This window comes from Molossus molossus, unplaced genomic scaffold (assembly GCF_014108415.1).
Source record: "Molossus molossus isolate mMolMol1 unplaced genomic scaffold, mMolMol1.p scaffold_m16_p_1, whole genome shotgun sequence".
In the NCBI taxonomy this organism is placed as follows: Eukaryota; Metazoa; Chordata; class Mammalia; order Chiroptera; family Molossidae; genus Molossus; species Molossus molossus.
In genome coordinates, this window is record NW_023425344.1 from 118,859,549 (window position 1) to 118,887,350 (window position 27,802).

Consider the following 27,802-nt stretch of genomic DNA (forward strand, 5'->3'; position numbering starts at 1 on the left):
CAGTCCATACTAGAAAATGTTTCATGTGCACTTGAAAAGAATATATATTCTGCTGCTTTGGGGTGAAATGCTCTGAAGCTGTAAATTAAATCCATTGGTCTTTTGTGTTCTTTCAGGCCACTATTTCCTAGTTGATTTTTTTTTGTCTGGAAGATATATCCATTGATGCCACTGGGGTGGTAAAATCCCCTACTATGACTATTACTTTCAATCGCTCCCTTTATTATGTCTATCAGTTTTTGCTTTACGTATTTAGGTGTTCCTGTGTTGGGTGCATAAATGTTAACAAGGGTTATTTTCTTTTGTTGGATTGATCCCTTTAGCATTATGTAATGACCTATGTTTCTTATATCTTTTGTTTTAAAGTTTATTTTTTCTGTTGTAAGTATTGCTACCTCAGCTTTTTTTTCTTTTTCATTTGCATTAAATATCTTTTTCTATCCCTTTACTTTCAGACTGTGTATATCTTTCCATTCTGAGGTGTGATTCCTGTAGCATATATATGGATCTTGTTTTTTTTTTTAATCCATTCAGCTACCCTGTGTCTTTTCATTGGAACATTTAATTTATTTGCATTTAAAGTGATTATTGATAGGTATGTATTGTCATTTTATTCTTTATAACTGTGTTCCTTTTTCCCCCTTCTTTTTAAAGAAGTCTCTTTAATGTTTATTGTAATACTAGTTTGTTGGTAATGAACTCCTTTAGCCTTTTCTTGTCTGGGAAGCTCTTTATTTCTCCTCCGATTTTTTTTTTTTTTTTTTTTTTTTTTTTTAAATGAGAACCTTGCTAGTTAGAGTAGTGTTAGTTGTAGGTTCTTGCTTTTCATCACTTTGAATATTTGATGCCAGCCAGTTCTTTCTGGCTTGATATGTTTTTGTTGAGAAACCAAATGATAGTCATATGGGAGCTCCTTTTGTAGGTAATTAACTGTCTTTTTTTTTTTTTTTTTTCTGCTTTAAGATTCTCTCTGTCTTTAACCTTTGCCATTTTAATTATGATGTGTCTTGGTGTGGGCCTCTTTGGGTTTATGATGTTTGTGAGTCTCTGAGCTTCCTGGACTTGTGTATCTTTTCCTTCACCAGGTTAGGGAAGTTTTTAGTCATTCTCAATCATTTGCTCTTGCTCTCTCTCTCCTTCTGGTATTCTGAGACTTTTCTTTTTATAATATTTTTTTCTTTTTGCTGTTCTGCTTTATTGCTCTCTGCTACTTTGTCTTCCAAATTACTGATTTGATACTCTGTGTCATTTAACCTGCTTTTGATTTTTTTCACATGCATTCTTTATTTTAGATATTGTATTCTTTATTTAGGACTTAAGATTTTTTGGGGGGTTCTATTTTTTATGTTTACCATCTCTTTGTTTAAATTCTCACTGAGTTCATCTATTCTTCACCTAAGATTCTTGAGTGTACTTATTACCATTGTTTTGAACTCTGTATCTGGCAGATTGCTTGCCTATTTCATTTAGTTCTATTTCTGGGGATTTCTCTCTCTCTTTTTTTCCCATTTGGAATGTGTTTTTTTGTCTCCCCACTTTAGTTGCCTCTCTGTATTTGTTTTTGTACATTAGGTAGATCTGCTATGCCTCCTAGTGTTGGTATTTGGTAGGTGTCCTGTGGGGCTCAGTGTTGCAGTCTCTCTGATCACCCAAGGAAGGTGCTCCAGGAATGTTTCATGTGTGGGTTATGTGAAATCTCCTATTGTAGTTTAGTCTTGATTGCTGTTGGCCTGTCTGTTAGTGGGGTTGGCCCTCGGGCTCCCTGACTGTGGGGATTGACCCTGACCAGCTTCTGAGCAGGGGCTGACCCTACAAAGTGGATTTGGCCCCAGCAGTGCCTGATATGTGCCACTTGTGGAGCTAATTAGACCATGCTGTGATGTGGTCTGAAGTCAGCCAGCAGGTGTGCTGGTTCTGGGGCCTCTTGGGAGGGACTCCCATTGCAGGTCAGTGTCAGGCACTGCCTGTGATCTGCCCTGGGCCACCTGTTTGGAGCTATAAAGAGATCCACAGTTTGTGGCTTCCTCTGCTGGTCCTTGGTTTGTGTGGGAGGGGCCAAGGACCCAACTTTGCACACCAAAGTTTTCTTCCACCACTGTGGAGCCCAGGGGCTGATCAGCAAAAGACCTAAGGCACCCTGAGATCTGCCTCCACCTGTTGGCTGCCTGTTAGGTTCAGTCACTGAAAGAGTGTCTGGTGGTACATGAGTTGCGTAAGGTAGTTCTCAGTCACCAGGTAGGAGTGAGTGGTGCTCACCAGGTTGATACAGATTCAACCCTGGCACCATTGCTGGGTCTGAGGCCACTCAGCAAAAGTCTCAGGATATGCCAAGGCTCGCTGCCACCTGTTGGGTGCACATGGACCTTTGTGGTGGGAAGGGTCTCAGAGTCATTAGGGCCAGGGCAGCAGAGTTCATCAGGCCAAACAGACCAAGATTTGGCAGTGTGTAGGGAGGGCTTTGCATAGAAACAGTGGCATCCGTCAGACATGCAAGGGAAAAATTGCCCCGCTTTGGAGACACACAGTTTATTCTCTCCTCCAGTCTGCCTGGACATCCTTGAGAGTCTTTTAATAAAGTCTTTGCCAGGACACATTCAGCTTACTTTTTTGCAGGGCATAAGCCTGGCGGTGCAGGACAATAGGGGGTTGAGAGGGTGGGACTAGTGCATTTCTTCAGTTTGATATAGTATGGAGGGGAGGGCTGGACCCAGGAAAGATGGCATCTGTAGGAGAGAGACTCAGCACAGGGACCCTGGTGACTGTCCCTTCAGCTCTCTCCCTGGAGCCACACAGCCCAGTCTCTCCTTGCAGGACTCTAGTCTGCTCTGAACTGCCATACCTCTGCTAGAGCCCATGGTGAGTGGCTGCAAACAAGATTTTGTGCCCCTGGTCCTTTAAGAGAGTGCCTGGGTTTCTAGCAGACTCTTGTTTCTCTTTGGTGGACAGAATCCCTGGTGATTTTTACAGTCAGATGTTATGTGGGCTCCTCTTCCCAGCTCTGGTGCTCTGGGCTGACGAGTGCTGCTTGGGGTTAAGACCACATGCTCCTCATGGGGCAACTTTGCAGCTCAGATGGCCAGCCTTTTTTACATCTCTGCCCTCTCTACCATTCTCCCCGTGGCTTCTGTAAATCCTTGGTTGTAAGACTTCTGTTCAGCTTTTCTTCAGATGGTTATTCAGGTTGATTGTTCTAAAGTCGTAATTACAGTTTGGATGTGGGATGAAATGAGTGTAATGTCCACCTCCTCCATCACCATCTTGGACGATAATTCTAGTGTTCTTCTAAATGTGTGAAATTTTGATTTCCTAGTAAAAATAATTTTTATTCATTAGATATTCATAGTGAAATGACTGTATTTATATGTCATACCCCAAAAGCATAACTATTTATAAATAATTTTTGGACACATTATATTTTCTTACAGAAATAGTGGAAGAAAGTTTTGCGTAACTTTGTTCTTTTTCTTTATTATTTTTGTAGGATCCAGCATTCGAACATTCACTCCATTTTATTTTCTGGTGGAGCCAGTGGATACACTGTCAGTTAGAGGCTCTTCTGTTGTATTAAACTGTTCAGCATATTCTGAGCCTTCTCCAAAAATTGAATGGAAAAAAGATGGAACATTTCTAAATTTAGTATCAGATGATCGACGCCAGCTTCTCTCAGATGGGTCTTTATTTATCAGCAATGTGGTGCATTCCAAACACAATAAACCTGATGAAGGTTATTATCAGTGTGTGGCCACTGTTGAGAGTCTTGGAACTATTGTCAGCAGAACAGCCAAGCTCACAGTAGCAGGTAAGTTTTGTTAAGTAGTTTATTTGTATATTCAAAGTTTTATAAAGGATAAGTCTTGATAAAAAACTGTATTATTCTAGATTTTTTATTTAACTGGTGACAGCAGATACACTCATTTAACAAGTATTAGTTGATTGTGTACTATGTAGGACTTGCTCAGTACTATAGGGAATAAACTATAGTACTTCCCATTTTCTGATGATTTAGATGGCTAAGGTTGCTATCAGAAGTACTGAACCAGTTTTTTTTTTTTTTCTTTTTAACTTGGAAATGACAGAGGAAGTTAATAGGAAAATTGAGTCATAAAGCTTTAGTTGTTAACTTTTATCCTACCCAGCATAACCATTTAGGATGGCTTTGTAAAATGAATAGCTAGAATCTTGGTTCCTCTGTGCCTTAACCAAGAAAATGACATTTAATTAGAAAAAATATTTTAAAATAATTTAGGCTATATATATTGAGGTTATATATATATTAAGGAGAGAAACATTCACTTTCTTGTAGAGCATCCTTTTTTGAAGAATGATGGAAAGTTTAAGAAAAATTAAGGGTCTACTCTTAACCTTTGAGACAACATGGAGGGACCTGGAGAGTATTGTGCTAAGTGAAATAAGCCAGTCAGAGAAAGACAAATATCACATGGTCTCACTTACTTGTGGAATATAATGAACAAAGTAAGCTGATGAACAAAATAGACCCAGAGACTTGGAGGTAGGGATCAGACTGACAGACCTCAGAGGAGGAGGGGGTGGGGTAGGAAGAGATAAACCAGCCTTGTAACTGTCTGTCACCCACCTCATCCTTTTCCTCCTCCAGTCCATCTCCACACCGTGGTCAGAGACTGTTTCTCCCGTCAGTGACTCTCCAATAACAATATGAGGTTAATGTCTAGATCTCTGGAGTCCTTTCATGAGCTGGCTTCCACTTCTCCAGATTCATTTTTTTTTTTTTTTTTATCCTCACCCGAGGACATTTTTTCATTTTTGTTCAGATAGAGCGGGAGGGAGAGAGAGGAAGACAGAGAGAGAGAGAAACATCGATGTGAAAGGGACACATCGAGTGGCTGCCACCCGCACAACCCAACCAGGGCTGGGGACAAACTGCAACCAAGGTACGTGCCCTTAGCGGGAACCAAACCCGGGTCTCTTGGGACCGCAGGGTGATGCTCTAACCACTGAGCCAAACGAGCCAGGGCTCCAGATTCATTTCTTACTACTGGCCCCTTCCTCCACTACCATCACCACATTTGCAGCTGCATGTTTTCAATTCCCTTTCCTTCTCTTCTTCTGGCTTTTGCTCATGGCTTCCCCACTGGCCAGTAATCTAGTTTTCTACCCTTTGCTCTCTTCACCTCTGCTAGATGGTAAATTTTTTTGGCTGCAGACAAGATTCTATAGGAGAGTTATTTAACCTGCTCTTGGTCTGGGCATCAGGAGGAAATAATATCTAAGCTAAGAGGTGGATAGAAGTTTTTTAGTAGTTACATCGTATTCATTTATAGATATATTGTAAATTATCTAAAGAGCCCCTTTTTGATAAAGTTATATGGATATCACTGGTTATTGGAATTGATCTCAGTAGCAAAAAACCAAACCAAAACAACAGAAACTTACCCCCTGCCCCTTTCCTTTCTGGTCCAGGATTACATGTTTTACTTAGTAGTTGTTTCTTTAGACTATTTCAATCTCATACCAGTCTTCTTTTTCCTTGTCTCATTGTTATAGGCAATGCTGTAATGAACAACCTTTTGCAAATCTTTATTTCTATAGAATAAATTACTGGACTTAATAATTTTACTGATTTCTGGATCATGGGGTATACTTTGTGTGTATGAGTAATTTAAAATAATAGCACTGGACTGTTTGAAAGTTCCTCCTCATGTTAACCAACCATATGACTGAGAAATGCCGTTTCTAGGTATCCGATATCCAAGAGAAAAGATATGATCACACAACAATTTGTACATAAATGTTTATAGCAGCATTGTTTGTGATAGCCAGAAAGTGAAAACAACATACATGTCTATCAAGTGAAGAATAGATAACCAAAATGTGGTATATTCATATGTGGAATATTATTTGGCAGTGAAGAGGAATGAAGTTCTGATATATACTGTAATATATGGATGTATTAAAAACATTATGTTGACTTAAGCCAGTTACAAACTACCACATATTGTATGACAATATATATATGAAATCCAGAATAGGTAAATATAGAGAGAGCCAAAAGGTAGATTGATAGTTTTTTAGGGCTGAGGATGAGAGGACAAGGATATAGAGGGTGGAGAGAGAGTAGATATGGGGAATAACTATAAGTGAGTACAAGGTTTTTTGGGGGGATGATGAAAATGTTCTAAAATTAGATTATAGTAATAGTTGCAGAACTCTATGCGTATACTAAGACCATTGAATTGTGTACTTTAAGGGATAAACTGTATACTATATAAATTGTATCAGTAAAACAAAAAAAGAAAAAGATATTTCCAAATTGCCATTCTAAAAGACTATTTATTGATTAGAATTCTTTGGTTACAAGCAATAGAAACTGATTCTGCTTTCCAGACTTTCTCCTCAGGGGACACAGTTGCCCTCTAGGAGGATCAGTCTCAGAAGCATGACCAGGAGTTTGGTCTTGGGCATGGATTGCTCATCAGTCATCATCCTATAGTAGGTGAGGCACAGGGTATTGACTATAACATAAGTGTGGTCGCTGAGGTCCACTTCCTCCATATCAGTGCCAAAGAGGGGCTGCATGCATTCAGAGGCTAGGCTGAAGATCTCGGGAAGTGTGGTCCTGGTACTCTCTTATGATGCTACTCAGCATTTCAGCCTTTGTAGTTGGCTGCTTTGCATGATACTTCAGGAATAGGTACTCCACCAGGACAGCCATCTTCAAATATAGGGCGTCTTGGAGCAAGGACTCAGTATCTTCAGAGACCTCTCTGCTGCTCGGCCCCTTCTCATCTTGGCTGCTGGAGCCCTCATCTTCAGATTGGCTCCATGGTGGGGCTGCCATGGAAGGGGTGAGGATGGAACAGAAGCAGGCTTCTGGAGGGCTCTGGGGAGGACTTGGCGACTCAACAACAGACACATGCTCTAGGCTGTTTGGGAATAAAGCAGAGAGGGAGAAAGATAAGAATACAGACATGACCACCTTCTCTTATCCCCAAACAGCTGCACCTCCAATAGGCTCTGGTTCTTTCTTGCATCCCCATGGTCTCCTTGAAGCTTGCAGAACTTACTCATCTGACCAAGAGGCATGATGGTTTGTGTTGGGCAGCATCCAGAGTGTGGGCAGGAGGTGGGTGATGGGGACCAACTGGCCTGGTAAAGAGAGAATGTGAATGGCTTCAGCAGAGAAACACACTCTAGGCGGCTCTGACCTACTAAATAGTGATGCTTTCAGGTCTTACAGTTGAATTTCAGACCTGCTAAATAGGGATACTCTGAAGTCTTACAGGGGTCTCTCCTCCTGGGCATCCTGTCCCTTAATATCCTGATGGTGGAAGTAAGAAGACTCCTCAGGGCACAGCTGGCACAGTCGGAGATTCTTGGTCTGACAGTGGGGTTGTGTGGGGTGGGGTGCTATGGAGTCTCTTCGTTTCTTAGTGGGGCATTCTTCTGTGCCCACTCAGAGTCTGTTCCCCCACCCTGCTGTCCTGAGACCAAACTTACAACAGGAACACACATGTCATGGTGGTATGTGCTGGGAGGGAGCATTACACCCATGGTGAGCCCAAGGAGCTCATCACCAAAGTTTGGGTTCAGGAACAGTACCTGGAGTACTGGCAGGTACCCAGCATGCTATGAGTTCCTGCATGTTATGACTTTCTGTCAGGTCCCAGAGCACATGCTGAAACCAACAAGTTGAAAGTCCTGAAATATTAGGTCAGGGCCAACAGCAAGGATCCAGTTTTTTTCCTATCCCTGTTCTATAGAGTGGAGAGCGATGAGGATTAAAGGGCCGAGCCAGATTTACATCCAGGCACATATCAGGCCCACGGCCAGCAGCTTCTCCCTGGGAGTGGGAAGTGAGGCTTACTGTTCACACTGTGTTAGATTAGAGAGCAGACAGCATTCTAGTTAGTGAGGGCCCAGATGTGCTGAAGGAATAAGAGCTGTAGCATCTTTGGGCTCTTAGGATAATTTAGCAATTTATTCTTGTTTTCTTTAGGAGTTTTTCAGATGTTTCTTTCGATAGGTTTCATAAGCTTCAGCATCTAAGCTTGCCAATGACATTGGTCACACATGTATTTGTACTGGTTCAGTTCAAAAGTAGAGTTTTGCTACTGTGTAAAACAAAATGGGACACCTTTCAGCTTAGTTTTGATTCTGAACTAGAGAACCTGGCATTAGAAGAAGATTTTCTTGGAAATGGGAAAGAACTCAACAGTACAGTCGATAGGGTTAAGAAACAGAGAAATAAAAGCAAAAGTTTGTTAATTCTTTAAAAAAAAAAATAAGAAAAGAAATTGAGTCTTGCCAGTCAAGCAAGAAGGAGAATTTTTGAAAGAGCATCAAGTAGATAGTTCATAGAATTAAATGTGAGTGATCTTTTTCTCTGGGCTGTCTCATTTCTCCACAGCACACCATTTTGTTTTACTACCTGGGCAGTAGCCTGACTGTGTTTTGAGCTGAAAGGTGGGGAATTGCGTGGTCTAAATACAGACATTGTTTTTATTTATTTATTTATTGACTTGTTTATTTAACCTGAGGATAGTTTTACATTTATCTTCAGACAGACTGGGAGAGAGAGAGAAAGAAAGAAACATCGATGTGAGAGAGACACATTGATTGGTTGCCATCCTCATGACCCCAACCGGGGCCGGGAGAGACTGCAACTGAAGTACGGGCCCTTGGCCGGAATCGAACCTGGGACTCTTTGGTCCACAGGCCGATGCTTTAACCTCTGAGCCATACTGGCCAGGGCTAAATACAGACATTGTTAATCCCTTCTTGGCAGCTCCATTCCCACTATCTCTCTTTTGTCCTGCAATTTTTCTGAGGCAGCAGGACAAACTGGCTTTCTGTTTATGAGCATGAGGAGCTGAAGCCTCAGCATCAGTTACTAGTTCCTCCATCTGCTTTCTCTATTCAGAAACTTTTTGAAATTTTTGTCTGTTGACTTCCCATAGGTAGTTGTGCATTTATGTTTTTAAAAATTGCTCATTTTTATGAGACCTAAAAAAGAAGAATATTTTGACTTAAAAAAAATAGAACTAGCTTTTGGTTTTATTCCAGACTCCTTTTTTTTTTTCCTTTGTAAGTTTGTGCATTTACTTATTTATTTTAAATTTTTTTCTTTATTGATTTTAGAGAGAGAAGAAGGGAGAGGGGGAGAGAGAGAGAGAGAAACATTAATGAGAGAGAACATCAATTGGCCGCCTCCTGCATATTCCCCATTGGGTATTTGGCCCACAACCTTGGCATGTGCCCTGACAAGGAATTGAACCGGCAACCTCTTGGTACATGGGTTGATGCTCAGGTAGTCACTGAGCCACACCAACCAGGCTGTGTGTTTATTTTTGTTATTTTCTTTCTTCTGATTTTCTAGTTTCTGAAAAGTGGATATTTTGTCAATTTTATCTTTGTTTCTTTTCTTCAAAAATCCCCTTGAAACAAAAAATAAAAATTTGTATCACAGTTGGACAACCTGTAAATGTGTGTCATTTACATATGAACTAATTAACCACAATAAAACTAGAAGAACTCTAGTTGTTTCTCATAATTTGTTAGTCGTTAAAGATTAAAGAAACATTTTGTTGTATTCTGAGCATGTCAGAGTCACCTTTTAGATATTATTGTTGGTAATATTGTTAGATTTTATTGGTAGTAATACTATATTTGTTGAGTATTTATGTGCCTGGCAATATGGTACATGTGAATTATTTAAGCATTTAATTAGTTAAATGTTTAAATTTTTTAACAACTTTATGAGTCCTGTTACTGTACTGACTTTACTAATGAAGAAACTGAGGCTTAGAGATTAAGTAATTTGCCAACATCACACAATCACGAACCAAGTGGTGAAGGTGGGATTAAGATGCAGATTATGTGACTCCAGAACTCATGCTCTCCACCACTGCATTCTGTGGCCTCTACAGAGTATTTATGACCGCATTTTTTGGTTAATATTTGATTACGAAGTCATTTTAAACTTATGGAATCATTGCAAGAATGAAACAAGAAACCCCATTTTAGTCTTCACTCAGATCACATCTGCCTTATCACACCACCTCTGATATACAATACCCACATAAATTTTTTCTGAATGTTTTTCTGAGCTATTAAGAGTAAATTACAGATGTTTCTGCTACATAAATACTTCCTTGTATATTTTCTAAAAGGGGCATTTTCCTAAATAACCATCCATCATTTTTAGGAAATTAACCTTGATATAATACTATCATTCAATCCATAGACACCATTAGGATTTCACTGGTTCTGTAAATTGGTCTTAATAGCAAAAAACAAAACAAAACAAAAAACCCACAAAAATCATGGAAATTTAACCCACTCTCCCAGCCCCTATCTCCTTTCAGGTCCAGAATTACATATTTTACGTAGTAGTTGTCTCTTTTAGACTCTTTTAATCTCAAACTATTCTTCTTTTTCCTAGTCTCATTATGGATTTTTTAAGTCAGGTTTTGCATTTTTGAGAGGAATATTGATCATAGTGATACTCTGTTCTTCTCAATCCTTCATACCAGGAAGCATGTGATGTTTTGTTTCATTACTGGTGAAATTATTTTTTTATTATTAAGGTAGTCTGTGCTATGTCTCTCACTGTAAAATGGATAAGTATTTTTACTTTTAAGAATTTGGGGAAGAGACAGTTTGATTCCCTATGAATATCTTATTTCTCATTTAACTTTTACCTACTAATTTTAACATCCATTTATGATTCATTATCCCAGATTTAGCCAAAGGAAACTCCCTTTAATCTGACTTTTGTGTCCTATTGTTTTATCCATATTGTTCTTTGGGTACTTCCTTCTTTTCTGTCATAAGACATTCCAGACCTATCTTGTACTTTCCCTTTACCAGTCCTAGAATTAGTCATTTCTCCAAAGAGCATTGGTTCCATGTAATGGAGAATGGTATTTAGAAATCATCATATATTTGCCACTGGAGTGATATTGATTATTAATTCTGGACTCTCTGGACTGATGACTGTATATGAAACATATGTATTTCATATATATGTACATTTATATCTATATATGCATCTTTCTATATTTGTATATCTATAATTATATGAAACCATAAGTTTACACTGATACCTCCATTCTAGTCCAATACAATGGGATTTATTCAGCCTTCTGCTTTTCCACATTTGTACCATGCTTCTCTGACTGTGAGGAGTCTGACTCCAAATGTCCCTAGTACATTTACTTGTTTGATTTGTAATCCTGTATGTAGTCAATTTCCTGACTCATGAACCGCCTTCTTGACCCTAGCTCTACCATACATATGATCACATGGGCTGACTTGCTTCTGGTCTCCATGACTACATTTTAAAGTAATGTTTAACTACATTTTATTTATTCTTTTTCTTTTTTGGCCAGGTCTTCCAAGATTTGCCAGCCAGCCAGAACCTTCTTCAGTTTATGCTGGGAACAGTGCAATTCTGAATTGTGAAGTTAATGCAGATTTGGTCCCATTTGTGAGATGGGAACTGAACAGGCAGCCTCTTCTTCTGGATGATAGAGTCATCAAACTTCCAAGTGGAACACTGGTGATCAGCAACACAACTGAGGGAGATGGGGGACTTTATCGATGCGTAGTTGAAAGTGGTGGGCCACCAAAGTATAGTGATGAAGCGGAATTAAAAGTTCTTCCAGGTATTCCTCTATTATCAGGACTGATGGTTTTATGTTTATTGATGGGTAAAATTTGTTCTCTTAGATTTTTTTTTAAATGAATACTGTTAAATATGTGGTGTGACAGGTTAATGTCAACATAAGGAGTCTCAATTTTTTATAGGGGGGAAAGGAAGAAAACACAAGAAAGATCTACACTTTAATGAATTCATTTGTGAGTAAAATGTATCAAGTAATAAAGTATATTCAATATCTATTGCATTCCTCTTAAACAAAGAAACATTAGCTCTGTTTCTTTTTGTCAGGCCTCCCTACAATAGGATACTTCTTTGAATTTGATTACTTACCTGTAATAGAATACTTTTTATAGTTAGGTCTTTTTACTTGTAAGAATTAGGGACTCACTCAGGCTCTGTCATGCAAGAGATGGGCAGAGTGGTAGCTGTTACTATAGCAGCTCTGGAGACACTGGTAAGCAAGAGTTCTTGGATCTTTATAATGCTCCCCCATTTTAATGTAAACCTAGCTTTTCTTTCCATATTTCCTTTGTGGGTTCTCACTCTCTCTGTTCCTACTGGCTTTCCTCATAACTTGTTTTGTGTTATCTTTTCTCAGCTGTATAACTTACTCTTAACTTTTTCTCACTTGTAGCTTATCGTAGTCCCTCTAGCCTCTTGATGTTTCATGACCTTTTAGCTTCTATTCCCACTGCTAAGTGCCTGATTCTTTCTACGTTTCTTATTTTAAATGTGAGTATATGAATATAATTGGACCATCCCTACATTGTGTGGGCCATTTGGATATACAATGACTTAATAGGTTTATTTTTAGTGTATGGATTGGCTTGCAAAGTGAGACTACTATGATGGGCAGTGATTTTGATGGTGTTGCTGATGGGCCTTGAACTAATTTTTTTCAAATGCAGTTTCTTTCTTTTTCATCATCATCTTTGCCCTTGTCATTCCTGTCCAATGTATTCTCAGCTCAGCAGCCATGTGTATGTTTTAAAATGTGTATTAGATAACGTGATGTCTTTGCTCAAAACCTCCTGGTGATTTCCTTTCTCAGAATAAATGTTAAAATCCTTGGCCTGTAAGGCTTTATACATAAACTTTATGCCACCTCCCTACCCCATCTCTCTTCTTCCATCTTATACTTTTCTCTCCCTCATTCTGTGATTGTGGCCTCCTTATGTTTCTATAACACTCCAAACATGCTCTTGCTTTTGTGCCTTTCTGCTTGTCATTTTTTTCTAATCCTCTTTCCTCAGATATCTGCCTGACTCACTGTCTTACTCTCTACCCAAACATAACTTTATCAGTGAAGCCTTCCTTGACCACTCTTTAAAGCAACAGTCTTCCATTCCCATCCCCCTGTGCCCCTGGCACTTTCTCCTTACATACTACATCTTTTTTTATTTTTATTAAAATTTTAAAATAATTATTAACTCTTAGAGGGAGAGAGAGAGAGAAACATCGATTTTATTCCACTTATTTATGCATTCATTGGTTGATTTCTTGTATGTGCCCTGACTGAGGATTGAACCAGCAACCTTTGTGTATCGAGATGACGCTCTAACCAACGAGCTATTCAGTCAGCTTGACATCCTACATCTTTTTTTTTTTTTAATCCTCACCCAAGGATATTTTTTCATTGATTTTTTTTTTGATAGAGTAGAAGGGAAGGGGGGGTGGGGAGAGAAAGAGAAAGAGAAACATTGATGTGAGAGAGACACATCAATTGGTTGCCTCCTGCTCCTGCACGACCCTGACCAGGGCTGGGGATCGAACTGCAACTGAGGTATGTGCCCTTGACCAGAATTGACCCTATGACTCTTTGGTCCGAGGGCTGACACTCTTAACTGTTGAGCCAAGCCAGCCAGGGCCATCCTACATCTTCTTTTTGTTATTTCTCCCCCTATTAGTATATAAGCTCAATGTGGATAACTAATTTTGTCTGATGCCAAGAATGGTAATTAGTAAATATTTGTTAAAATTTATTTGTTTCTACCAAAATTCAGTTAAACCTAGCTAAATATTTCAAGGTCTTAAAAAAAATAGAACTATTGCCAGATAACAGTATCTTCTAGCCTACTTCTTGACTTGCTTTTACATGGCAGAGTTTATAGTTCTTTATACCCAGGGTAACATTCAATCAAATCCTCCAAACTGGATCCAAGGAAACAAGATTATCAGTGTCAAAGGATGAACCACCACTCAATATCTACAACAAAAACACAATACTGAATGTTTTGTTGACTTAGGGAGAGCTGTGCTTGTCAAGCATGGTCATCATCATTCTTTTTTTATTTAATTTTTTACTTTTAATTTTCAATTACAATTTACATTCAATATTATTTTGTTTTAGTTCCCTACACTGTATGTTATATCCCTGTGACTATTTCATAACAACACATTTGTACCACATTTAATACATTAATAATAAAATGTGAAATAAGTTTATTTTTTAGATTAGCATTAAGAAAACCAAAACTTTTTTTTTAGTGATGCTTAAAAGATGATTGATTATTTTTAGTTGAACCATAATAACCCACCAAAAATTGCTGATATTTAATGGTTTTTACTTCTGCAGTGGGCAATTTCTTTTTTTTTAAATTTATTTTTCAATTACAGTTTACATTCAACATTATTTTGTATTAGTTTCAGGGGTACAGCATAGTGATTAGACAATCATACTTGACAAAGTTTTCCTCCTGATATTCCTCATATAGTGCCCACCTGGCACCATAGGTAGTTATTACAATATTATCAACTATATTCCCTGTGCTGTACTTGATATCTCTGTAACTGTTTTGTAACTACCAATCTATATATCAGTTCCCTTACCTTTTCTACCTAGGCTCCCAAATCCCCTTCCCTCTGATTAACATCAGTCTGTTCTCTGTGAGTCTCCAGCTACATTGTTTTTTTGTTTATTTGGTCCTTTAGATTCCACATGTAAGTGAAATCATATGATATTTGTCTTTCTCTGACTAACTTATTTCACTTAGCATAATACCGTCTAGGTCACCCCATGCTGTTAGCAAATGGTAAGATTTCATTCTTTTTTATGGCTGAGTAATATTCCATTGCATATATGTGCCACCACTTTTTTTTTTTTTAAATCCTCACCCAGGGACATTTTTCAATTTATTTTCAAATAGAGTGGGTGGAGGGAGAGAGAAACATTGATGTGAGAGAGATACATCTACTGGTTGCCTCCCGCATGACCCCAACCAGGGCTGGGTCCCAAACTGCTACCGAGGTACGTGCTCTTGACCAGAATTGAACCTGTGACCAACTCTTTGGTCCACAGGCTGATGCTATAACTGTTGAGCCAAACCGGCCAGGGCTTCCACCACTTTTTTATTCACTCGTCTCACTTGGGTTGTTTCCATATCTTAGCTATTGTAAATAACACTCCACTGAACATAGGGGTGCATGTATTGTTTCAAATTAGTGTTTTTGATTTCTTTGGATATATGCCCAGAAGTGTGATTGCTGGGTCATAAGACAACTGCATATTTAATTTTTTGTGCACCCTTCATACTGTATTCCACAGTACCTGCACAAATCTGCATTCCGACCAACAGTGCATGAAGGTTTTCTTTTCTCCACATCCTCGCCACCACTTGTTTATTGACTTATTGATGATAGTCATTCTGAAAAGTGTGAGGTGATAGCTCATTGTGGTTTTAATTTGCATTTCTCTGAATGATTAGTGATATTGAGCATCTTTTCATATGTCTGTTGACCATATTTGCATGTCCTCTTTGAAGAAGTGTCTATTCAGTTCTTCTGCCTATTTTTAATTGGATTTTTTGGTTTTGAGTTGCATGAGTTCTTTATAAATTTTGGATATTAACCCCTTATCAGATGTATCATTGATGAATATGTTCTTCCATTCAATAGATTATCTTTTTGTTTTGTTGTTGATTTCCTCTACTGTGCAAAAACTGTTTAGTTCAATGTAGTCCTGTTGTTTATTTTTTCTTTTGTTTCCCTTGCCTGAGGAGATATATCAGAAAAAACACTGCTAAGAGAAATGTCAGAGATTTTACTGCCTATGTTTTCTTCTAGGAGTTTTATGGTTTTGAGTCTTACATTTAAGTCTTTAATCCATTTTGAGTTTATTTTTGTATATGGTACTGGAAGATGGTCTAGTTTCATTTTAATGCATGTATCTGTCCAGTTTTCCCAACACCATTTATTGAATAGACTGTCTTTAGTCCATTGAATATTCTTGCCTTCTCTGTCATGATTAATTGACCATAATGGTGTGGGTGTATTTCTGGGCTCTCTATTCTGGTTCATTGATCCATGTTTGTTTTTATGCCAGTACCATGCTGTTTTTATTACTATAGCCTTTTAGTATAATTTGAGACCAGATAGTGTGATACCTTTATCTTTGTTCTTCTTTCTTAAGATTGCTGTCGCTATTTGGGGCCTTTTATGAATCCATATACATATTTCGATTATTATTATTTGTTTTAGTTCTGTGAAATATTCCATTGGTATTTTGGGAGGAATTGTATTGAATGTATAGATTGCTTTGGGTAGTGTGGAGATTTAAATGATGTTAATTTTTGCTATCCTTGAGCATAGTATATGCTTCTGTTTACTTTTTTTTTCATTTTTAAATTTTATTCAGAAGTATAGTCTTCTTGAATAATGCAAATTTCTGTTCTCTTACAGAATTTTTGAGGAAGACATTGTTTTTGGTGTTTTGGTTCCAAGGCACAGGGGTGGGTCACTGTCAGTCAGAGAAGCATGTTTTATGGTTGATTAGAGGTGGGAGCAGGTTAATGTCAGTCTTAAAAGCAAGTGATTCTGCTGCTGAACGGCTGACATTAAAAGCCTGAAGCTGTCACTGATTGGTTGGCTTCCAAAGACATGTTCATTAAAGTGAGTTGTTGCTGATCTATTAGACAGTTTTTACTTGTTACCATGACTACAGAATCATCATCATTTGGTTCACAAGTTTAAAGCCAGATATGGTGGTTGTTACCATGGCTATAAAACATCTTTTCCTAAGATTATGGGGACAGGAGTCACATCTCTTTGCCTGAGAATTTGTTTTTCTCATTAATTAACATTAGAAATATTACACCATCAAAACTTTGGAGAACCTACCTTTTATCCATAAGAATGTGGCTTTTCATATGTCCTTAAGAACAACTATATGAAGTGAACATCTATATAGTGGTAGCCTGATAGTTGCACGGTTATAAAATCAAAGGATTGACAGACTGAGTGAACCAAGTTAGAGAAGAAACTCAGAAGATTTTCAGGAGTACAGGGAAGGAAAGGAAACCTTTCACTGGGAGTGGGGAGGATGCTGCTAAGGGTCCTGAGTTTGCTCAGTCTCTTATTGGTTTGTACCACTCATGAGCCATTTGCTTTTTCCCATCTTTTAAAATAAAGGGGATTCATGTCAAACCTCCCTCAGTTAACTAGTTAAGTACCTTGAAGGCAGGAGTTATAACTTACACATCTTCAAGAACCTAGAGAACCTAGGACAGTGCTTTGCACATAAAAGTTATTTAGGAAACGTTTGCCCTGGCCGGTTTGGCTCAGTGGTTGGAGTGTCAGCCTGTGGTCCAGAGAGGCCTGGGTTTGGTTCCCGCTAAGGGCACGCACCTCGGTTGCAGTTTGTTCCCGGCCCTGGTTGGGTCGTGCGGGAGGCAGCCACTCGATGTGTCCCTTTCACATCGATATTTCTCTCTCTCTCTCTCTCTCTCTTCCTCTTTCTCCCTCCCACTCTGTCTGAACAAAAAATGGAAAAATGTCCTCGGGTGAGGATAAAAAAACAAAAATGAAAAGAATTGTTTGCTTATTTAAATGGAATTTTCTTGTGTCACTTTTGCTTAAAATAGTTGGTTATATAAAGCCATTCAGACTGAATAGGAATTTGTCATTCTTCATCTTTAAAGTGGTAAAGTACTTTCTTAATCATTATCTTTTATTAAATTTTTTGTTTTTTAGATCCCGAGGTCACATCAAACTTGGTATTTTTGAAACAACCTTCTTCCCTAGTCAGAGTCATTGGTCAGAGTGCAGTATTGTCATGTGTTGCTTCCGGACTTCCTCTTCCAACCATTAAATGGATGAAAAATGAGGAGGCACTTGACACAGAAAGGTAATGTCTGCCTAAAAGACTTTTTCAGCCTTAGCTCGAAACTTAGTCTTATCTTATTTGGGACTATCGATTAATAAAAAATTATCATCTCCTTTTTAAAAATTTTAAACACATCATAATGCTTATTTATCATCTTAAACATATGTTTATATGCTGTATATAATGAAGATGTTTCAAGAAAAGCTTTCAAAATATTAAGGGATAATTGTTTAATTTTTTTCTTTCTGAACTGCAGTATCCTTAGCTTAAGGCCTCTGGACCCTTTTCTCTAAATTATTACAAGAGTTTCCAGTCCTGACTAGCCTGAGACTTCTCACTCACTCTTATATGCATTTTGTTGATGGTAGTTTTTTTCTTTATTTAAACAGTAAAAGAAAATGTATTTCTCATCCTTTTGATTTTGCCTTTTAAAATAATACCTGCCATCTTCTATGATTGCAAATTCTTCATCTTCCTCAAAAGTCTTTTCTGTTAACATCAACCACCATGTCATCCATCTCATCCCCTTCATTACAACTGTATACATTTCTCAGTTGTATTCTAATAAGAGAACTGAGGTGGTGGTGTGGTGGTGTTGGTGGTGGTTAGGTATGTTTTGTTTCCAAAGCAAGTTATCTCATGCATTGTAAGATGTTTAGTAACATCCCTGACCTCTACCCACTTGACGCCAATAGCACTTTCAAATTGTGACAACTAGAATTGTTTCTAGATATTGTCAAATGTCACTGAGAGGACAAAACTGTCCCCAGTTGTGGACCACTGTTCTAGAGCAATACTGTCTAAAAGAAATATGATGCAAGCCACATGTATAACTTAAAATTTTCTGGTAGCTGCATTAAAAGAGTAAGAAATAGCCCAGCCAGTTTGGCTCAGTGGTTGAGCGTCGACCCATGCATGAAGAGGTCACTGGTTTGATTCCCAGTCAGGGCACATGATGAGGTTGTGGGCCTGATCCCCCATGGGGGGCATGCAGGAGGCAGCCAGTTGATGTTCTTTCTCATCAATGTTTCTGTCTCTTTCTCCCTCTCCGTTCCTCTCTCTCAAAAAAAAAAAAAAATTAATAAAGAAAAAAAAAAGTACATCTACTATACTAAATACAATAATTTATGCAATGTACTTGTTAAAATGCAGTGGTGTTCTACCAAAACAATAGAGTTTATATTCAGTACTGCTTCTGCATTTAAATAAAAATTTAAAAGTTCTGTTCCTCAGTAATTGTAGCCACATTTTCAAGTGTCAGTAGCTACATGTGACTAGTGGCTATTGATTTGGGTAGAGCAGATCTAGAGTTTGTCAATTTAGTAATCCGAAGTAAGCAGACATTTTTGTTTGTTTGTTTGTTAATCCTTGCCCAAGGATATTTTTTCCATTGATTTTTAGATAGAGTAGAAGGAGGGGGGAAGAGAAAGAGAGAGAGAAACATCAGTGTGAGAAAAACACATTGATTGGATGCCTCCTGAACGACCCTGTATGGGGCGGGCATTGAACCTGCAACCCAGGCACGTGTCCTTGACTGGGAATTGAATCCAAGACTCTTCTGTGTGGGCAGATGCTCTAACCATTGAGCACACCGGCCAGGGTTAAGCAGACAGTCTTAATTTGTTTTTGTTTTTTTTATAATTAATTTATTTTTTTTAATTTTATTTTTGTTAGAGATGTTTCTCCTTTTTTACCCCATTGACACCCTTTTCCCCATCCCCCCCTCGCCCCGTCACCGGCTTTGTTGTCCATGTCCATTGGTTATGCATACGTGCATATAAGTTCTGTGGTTTATCTCTTCCCAACCCCCACCACCTCCTCTTCTGAGGGTTGTCAGTCTGTACCCTACTTCCGTGTTTCTGGGTCTACCCTATTCCTCAGACTGTTATATTCATTATATTCCATATATAAGTGAGATCATGTGGTATTTGTCTTTTTCTGCTTGGCTTGTTTTACTTAGGATAATATTTTCCAGGTCCCTCCATGTTGTCTCAAAGGATAAGAGATCTTTCTTTCTTATAGCTGCATAGTACTCCATTGTGTATATGTACCACATCTTTTTTATCCACTCGTCTACTTGGGCTGTTTCCAGATCTTAGCTATTGTAAATAGTGCTGCTATGAACATGGGGGTCCATATATTCTTTCTGATTGGTATTTCAGACTTCTTAGGGTATATTCCTAGTAGTGGGATCACTGGGTCAAAAGGAAGTTCAATTTTTAATTATTTGAGGTAACACCATATTGTTTTCCATAGTGGCTGCACCAGTCTGCATTCCCACCAGCAGTGCACTATTGTCCCCTTATCTCCGCACCCGTGCCAACACTTGTTTGATGATTTGTTGATGGTGACCATTCGGACAGGTGTGAAGTGATACCTCATTGTTGTTTTAATTTGCATCTCTCTGATGATTAGTGATGTTGAGCATTTCTTCATATGTCTCTTGGCCATTTGTATGTCCTGTTTGGAAAGGTGTCTATTCAGCTCCTCTGCCCATTTTATATTGGGTTCTTTGTCTTCCTATTGTTGACTTGTATGAGCATTCTATATATTTTGGAAATTAACCCCTTATCTGATATATCATTGGCAAATATGCTCTCCCATACAGTGGGTTGCCTTTCCATTTTGATGGTTGTTTCTTTTGCTGTACAAAAGCTCTTTAGTTTGATCTAGTCCCATGTGTTCGTTTTTTTCTTTATTTCTGTAGCCTTAGGTGATGTATCAGTGAAAATTCTGCTGCGTGTGGTGTCCAAAATTTTGTTGCCTACATTTTCTTTTAGAATTTCTATGGATTCACGAGTCACATTTAAGTCTTTTATTTATTTTGAGTTTATTTTTGTGTATGGTGTAAGTTGATGGTCTAGTTTCATTTTTTTGCATGTAGCTGTCCAATTTTCCCAGTACCATTTATTAAAGAGGCTGTCTTTACTCCACTGTATGCTCTTGCCACCTTTGTCAAATATTAATTGAGCATATTGTCTTGGGTCCATTTCTGGGCTCTCTCTTCTGTTCCACTGGTCTATATGTCTGTTTTTGTGCCAGTACCAGGCTGTTTTGATTACAGCCGCTTTGTAGTATAACCTGATATCTGGTATTGTGATCCCATCTACTTTGTCCTTCTTTTTCAAAATTGCTGTGGCTATTTGGGGTCTTTTTTGGTTCGATATGAACTTTTGAAGTATTTGTTCTGGTTCTGTGAAGTATGTCGTTGGTATTTTGATGGGGCTTGCATTGAATCTATAGATTGCTCTGGGCAGTATGGACATTTTAATGATGTTAATTCTTCCAATCCATGAACAAGGTGTGTGCTTCCACTTTTTTATATCTTCCTCTATTTCTTTTTTCAATGTCCTGTAGTTTTCTGCAAATAGGTCCTTTACTTCCTTGGTTAAGTTTATTCGTAGGTATCTTAATTTTTTGACCGCGATGGTAAATGGGGTTGTTTTTTTCAGTTTCTCTTTCTGTGAATTCATCAGTGGTGTATAAGAGTGCCGTCGATTTCTTGTCGATAATTTTGTATCCTGCTACTTTGCCAAATTCATTTATTAAGTCTAGTAGATTTTTGATGGAGTCTTTAGGGTTTTCTATGTATAGTATCATGCCATCTGCAAATAATGACAGTTTCACTTCGTCCTTTCCAATTTGGATCCCTCTTATTTTTTCTTCTTGTCTGATTGCTGTGGCTAAGACTTCCAGTATAATGTTAAATAAGAGTAGTGAAAGTGGACATCCCTATCTTGGTCCTGTTCTTAAGGGAAATGTTTTTAGTTCTGCCCATTAAGTATGATGTTGGCTGTAGGTCTATCATATATGGCCTTTATTATGTCTAGATATGATCCCTCTATTCCCACATTACTGAGCTTTTTTTTTTTTTAATCAGAAATGGATGCTGGAATTTGTCGAATGCTTTTTTAGCATCTATTGATATGATCATGTGGTTTTTATTCTTCCATTTTGTTTATATGGTGTATCTCATTGATCTGCGAATGTTGTACCAACCTTGCATTCCTGAGATGAATCCCATTTGGTCATGGTGAATAATTTTTTTGATGTATTGCTGGATCCGATTTGCTAGTATTTTGCTCAGAATTTTGGCATCTCTGTTCATCAGGGATATTGGCCTGTGTTTCTTTCTGTGTAATGTCTTTTTCTGGTTTGGTATAGAATTATGTTGGCCTCATTAAAAGAGTTTGGAAGACTTCCTTTTATTTGAATTTTTGAAATAGTTTGAGGAGAATGGGTGTTAGTTCTTTTTTGAATGTTGGGTAAAACTCCCCCATGAAGCCATCTGGGCCTGGGCTTTTGTTTACTGGGAGAGTGTTGATTACCTCTTCAATTTCCTTAGTTGTTATTGGTCTGCTCAAGTTTTCTATCTCTTCCCGGCCCAGTTTTGGGAGACTGTGTTTCTAGAAATTTGTCCATTTCACTTAGATTGTCGAATTTGTTGCCAAGTAATTGTTCATAGTAGCTGTTAATGATCTTCTGTATTTCTGTGGTATCGGTTGTTACTTCTCCTCTTTCATTTCTGATTTCGTGCATTTGGGTTTTCTTTGTTTCTTGGCGAGTCTAGCTAAGGGTCCATCAATCTTGTTTAATTTTCGAAAAACCAGCTCTTTCTTTCATTGATCCTTTGAATTGTTTTTTTGTTCTCTATGTCTTTTATTTTTGCTCTGGCCTTTACTATTTCCTTCCTTCCACTTGCTCTGGGGTTTTCTTTTTGTTTACTTTCTAATTCTTTAAGGTGTGAGGTTAGAAAGTCAATTAGAAATTTTTCTTGTTTCTTGAGGTAGGCCTGTAGTGCTATGAACTTCCCTCAGAACTGCTTTTGCTGCATCCCATAGATTTTGTGTTGTTGTGTGTTCATTTTCATTGGTTTTTAGGAAGTTTTTAATTTCTTCCTTGATCTCCTTGGTAACCCATTCATTGTTTAATAACATGCTATTTAGCCTCCATGTTTTTAAATGTCTTTGCATGTTTTTTTTTAAATTGATTTCTACTTTCATGCCATTGTGACCTGAGAAGATGCTTGATATGATTTCAATCTTCTTTAATTTGTAGGGATTTAGTTTGTGTCCTATCATGTGGTCTGCCTTTGAGAATGTCCCATGTGCGTACTTGAGAATAATGTGAATTCTGTAGTTTTGGGGTGTAATTCTCTGTAGATATCTATTAAATCCTTCTGGTCTAGTGCTTCATTTAGAGTCCCTGTTTCCTTGCAAATTTTTTTTTTGTCTAGGGGATCTATCCAGTGGTGTCAACCCAGAAGATTTTTAGTATATTTTGGTGCTCATATATTGGGTGCATATATGTTTATAAAGGTTATATCTTCCTGTTGGATAGATCCTTTCAATATTTTGTAGTGGCCTTTTTTTGTCTCTAGTTATGGTCTTCATTTTGAAATGTATTTGATCAGATATGAGTATTGCTACCCCAGCTTTTTTTTTTTTTCTGTTTGCTTGGAAGATTTTTTTCCATCCCTTCACTTTCAATCTATGTGAGTCTTTTGTTGTGAGGTGGGTCTCTTGTAAACAACATATAGATGAACCATTCTTTCTTATCCAATTAGCTACTCTGTGTCTTTTTATCGGTACCTTCAGTCCATTCACATTTAAGGTAATAATTGATATGTACTTATTTATTGCCATTTTTGTGTAGTTTGGTTCTATTTTTCTTCGTATTTCTTCTAATTACAGCAGTCCTTTTAACATTTCTTGTAATGCTGGTTTGGTGCTAATGTATTCCCTTAGTTTTTTTTTTTGTCTGGGAAGCTCTTTATTTGACCTTCTATTTTGAATGACAGCCTTGCTGGGTAGAGTAGTCTTGGATTCAGATCCTTGTCTTTCAAGATCTTGATTACTTCATGCCATTCCCTTCTGGCCTGTAGTGTTTCTTGTTACAAGTCAGCTGAGAGCCTTAAGGGGTTTTCTTTGTAGGTAACTTGTTGCTTATCTTTTGCTGCTTTTAGGATTCTCTCTTTGTCTATAATTTTTGGCATTTTAATTACTATGTGTCTTGGTGTGGGCCTGTTTGGGTTCTTTTTACCTGGGGCTCTTTGTACTTCTTGAACTTGAATGCCTTCTTCCTTCACCAAATTAGGGAAGTTTTCTGTCACTATTTCTTTGAATATATTCTCTAACCCTTAATCATTTTCTTCTTCTTCAGGGACTCCTATGGTGCGAATATTATTATGTTTACAGTTGTCCCTCAGTTCTCTTAAGCTGTCTTCCTGTTTTTTAATCAATTGTTCCTTTTGGTTTTCTGATTGGTTAATTTTTTTTCTCCCCTGTCTTCTAATTTGCTGATCCGGTCCTCAGCTTCCTCTACTCTGCTCTTTTGACCTTCTAGTGTGTTCTTTATTTGTTATATGTCACTCTTGATCTCTTCCTGGTGGTTTTTAATTTCCATTTGGTTTATTTGCAGCATCTCTATGTCTTTACTCATGCTGTTGAGCTTCCTCAAGATCATGGCTCTGAATTCTAGCTCTGTTAACATGCCTAACTGCTCCACATTGATATCATCTTTGGTGGAGGTCTCTTGTTCTTTCATTTGGCTTTGTTTCTGTGTTTCACCATATTGGCTATCACAGTGGGCTTTGGAGCCTGCAAGTTTTCCCTGTGGGAATTGGTGTTCTGCTGTTTGTGGCTCCCTCTCCTGAGTTTAGATGAGCGAGGTAGGACTCAAGTTAAACACCACTGTCAAGTCTTACTTTCCTGGTTAGAGTTGCTAGCCCAGGAAAATCCTCTAGCTTTTTGTCTGGAAGCTAGCAGTCCAGGTTACTTGAAGAGTGTTGGGTTGTCAGTTGCTTGAAAAACTCCCTCAGATGCTCAGCATAAGGGGATTTCCCAAGGGCCGGGCAGATGCTGGTTGTTAGTGAGCCTCAATTTGCATTTCAATGGCCCACAGGGTGGGGTTGAATCTCTGAGGGAGGGGCACTGCCTCTCCCCAGAGCCCTGGGACAGAGCGATATGGCCACCGTCCTGCTTGGCTGCAACTCAGTTAAAGCTCTGAGTGCCCTCCAAATCCCGAGTGACCCCACACACTTCCAGTCCAGTCTGCCCTCCCTCTGTCGGAGCCCAAGGTGAGTGGCTGTGCCTATTTTAGCCTCTGTCCCGGCTCTGCCGTGTGGAGTCACTTGGGAGTTTTACCTGAGGGCGCTGCTCACAGCTAAGGCTGCTGCAGAGCTGTGGACCATGGGCTCCCAGCCCTCGTCTTGCGCCTTCGCAATCCTACCAGGATCGAGTCAGTGTCCCTGGTTATATGGTCCTTGCAAGCTGCTTTTCTGTTGCTTTTTCCTGTCAATTTGTCTGTGTTTTAGTTGTAATTCCAGTTTGGTCCTGGGTGATAGTCTATGTAGCTTCCATTCACTCCATAGCCATTTTGGAAATCGCCAACCGTCTTAATTTGTGTAGTTCAGTAATTAAGACATGAAAAGGGAGATCTGTCTAGTTAGCTTTGTAATCAGCCTTCAGCAATCAGTGGGGATGATAGAATATAATCATATTGTTTCTCACGTATTCCATTAGCAAAGCTGGTGGTGTCATCTTCAATGTCACTGATTTTTTTCTCAACACCCATTCTGTCACAGCTTCTTCTGCCTGTATTTTGCTTCTTTTATTCTCCTTTCCCAGCTAAAATCATGCAAAGGATTTATAAGACTTATGGGGAATAGTTTAAACTTATTCTAACAAACATAGTTAACATTAAAATGGAAAAAAATTTCAGTTTCTAAGAAAATACATTTTTATTGGGTACATGTTAGAATAAAACATTTATCAGGAGTAGGAAAGCTGAAATAGGTTATTTTAAAAACTTTAATATTGCCCTGGCAGGTTTGGTTCAGTGGTTGGAGCATTGGCTTGCTGACCAGAGAGTCCCAGGTTCGGTTCCCACTAGGGGCACGTTCCAAAAATTAAATAAATAAAGAAATAAAACTTAATGTTATAGAAGGACATTATGAAATATGTAAAATATAGGAATTAGCTTTTTTATAAAAGAAATAAAGGATTTGTATGATTCTCATTTGTTTATTAAATAAATATTCAACAATTATTTATTGAATGCTGATTATGGTCAGCACTGTTTGCCATACTGGGAATACAATAGTAAACCAAATATAGAGCTTTTGCTCTTTAGGAACTCATATCCCAGTGGGGAAGAGTCAGACAGTAATCACACAAGCATACATTTTCAGTTTATGATAAGTGCTATGAAGACAATTATGACAAAGTATGTCATGGATGCCAAGAGAGGTACAGGTGGGATTGCTGTTTTATACAGTGTGTTAGAGAACTGTTCTTAGTAGAATGACTCTCAGACTGGAGTTTAGATGCGTCAGGGGTATAGAAATCATGGTAGGAATGTTACATCTCTTCCTTTCATTTTATATCAAATTGTTACATTTGATTTTAATCAAAGATATTTCTGAGGGGAAATGTTTTTAAATTAAGTTAAATGTAGATATATCATGGCTAGTAATGATCCTCTCGGCTTTAAGGATAAATCAGGAAACTTTTAAGATCGAGTTCTACTTTAATTTCTCTGGGCTTCTTCATACTTGGGTTATGTGATAGAAAAGTATGAGAAAGCGTTGCTTTGATAATCACTTTATCAGGAAGTTTCAGGAGAATGTAAAAGTAGGACACCTAGTGTTGATGATGTTCACGTTGGTATTTTCAGATCCTAGCACAGTGCTTGACATATAACAGGGTAGGAAGAGTGGTGACCAATATATCTTGGTCGAATGCTTGAATGTAATATAAGAAAGTATAAGTAGGTGAATGGAATACGAAAGTCCATCAAGTTATATTTAAGTAATTACTCAAAATGTCTTTGTTTGAGCTAGAGCCTTATGAGAGATGTAGATGGACCTTAGCTAATAAATTATTTAGACCCCAAATTAGAAATTTAGAATTGAAAGAAAAAAGTGGCTAGAAATCCAGATAGTACTGGGCTGGCTCTAGTAAAAAATCTTAAATTATTAGACATCTTTCTCTATTACTAAACTTAAAACATCTTTGAAAATGAATGTTTTAAAACATTACCACTACATTTATAAATGTCTTAAGAATTGATATATTTAATCTTTTGATTAAATTGGTTCAGATTCACACCAAACATAGATGTGGAAGGGGTGGTGGTGGTAGTGGAAGAACTGTATCCCATTCATTGAGTAGTTTTATTTTAAAGGGGAAGAATCTAGAAAATACAAATGTTCAAGTGCAAGGTGACACAGCAAAATGTAATTTAGTAATCTATAATGTTATGTTTTAGTGGAATGATCATTCAGACCCAGCCACAAAGGAACAGGTCATAGTTATAAAAATGCTTAATGTTATTAAAACAACTTGTTTAAAAAAAAAGTTGAGGGCTTTCTTTCTAGGAAAATGGAGTAGGTGTATTTTTCCCTATTCTACCAACTAAGTACAACTAAAAACCGTGGAAATTATGTATACAGCAAACATAAGACTGTGAACAGTGGAGAAAGAAAGATGGACTCGTTAGGGACCTTGATACCCATGGGACAACTTGATAGTGAGTTTCCTGAGTTTTTTTGTTTTTTGCCTCATATATGCCAATTTGAGCTAAAGAAACTGGTAACCTGGAAGCACCAACAGGCACATACAGAAAAGCCCTAACAGAGTGTGTTCTCTCTAGCCAGAGGACCAGGAGAAGGGCAGCCTAGCAATACCAAAACTGTTAGACTCTAATCATTCCTACTCCAGTCTGATATCATAGAAGAAAGTGGCTCTATCCTCACCTATGTCAGCAAGGGCCAAGTGGGAAGCCTTTATTTCCACCTTTGCCAGATTGTAATGAAGTCCCTCACCTTCCCGACTATATGGTGTCAGAGGCTAAGAAGGCAGCCAAGACTTTCATTTCAACCAGGTAATATCATTGGAGACCATATGGGAGAGCCTGAACTTTTATCCCATCCACAGTAAGAGACACTTCTTCCCTTCCCCACTTGTGTAGTATCAAAGGAGGCCTAGTGGAGAGTCAGAACTTTCACTACCTTATAGTATTGAGTGCCCCCTCCATGGTGTCTGTGGATGCCATGTGGG

General features: G+C 38.2%; 1 protein-coding gene across 3 annotated transcripts in view; it reads left to right on the forward strand.

Annotated features, from left to right (window-relative positions):
• NEO1 (neogenin 1) overlaps positions 1–27,802 on the forward strand; it is a 298,191-nt gene that overhangs the window by 96,601 nt on the left and 173,788 nt on the right. For all 3 annotated transcript variants that reach the window (XM_036277171.1, XM_036277190.1, XM_036277182.1), the window contains exons 2-4: positions 3,482–3,799; positions 11,370–11,645; positions 17,609–17,762. In XM_036277171.1, the coding sequence (XP_036133064.1) occupies positions 3,482–3,799; positions 11,370–11,645; positions 17,609–17,762 (748 nt within the window). The remainder of the gene's footprint in view (positions 1–3,481; positions 3,800–11,369; positions 11,646–17,608; positions 17,763–27,802) is intronic.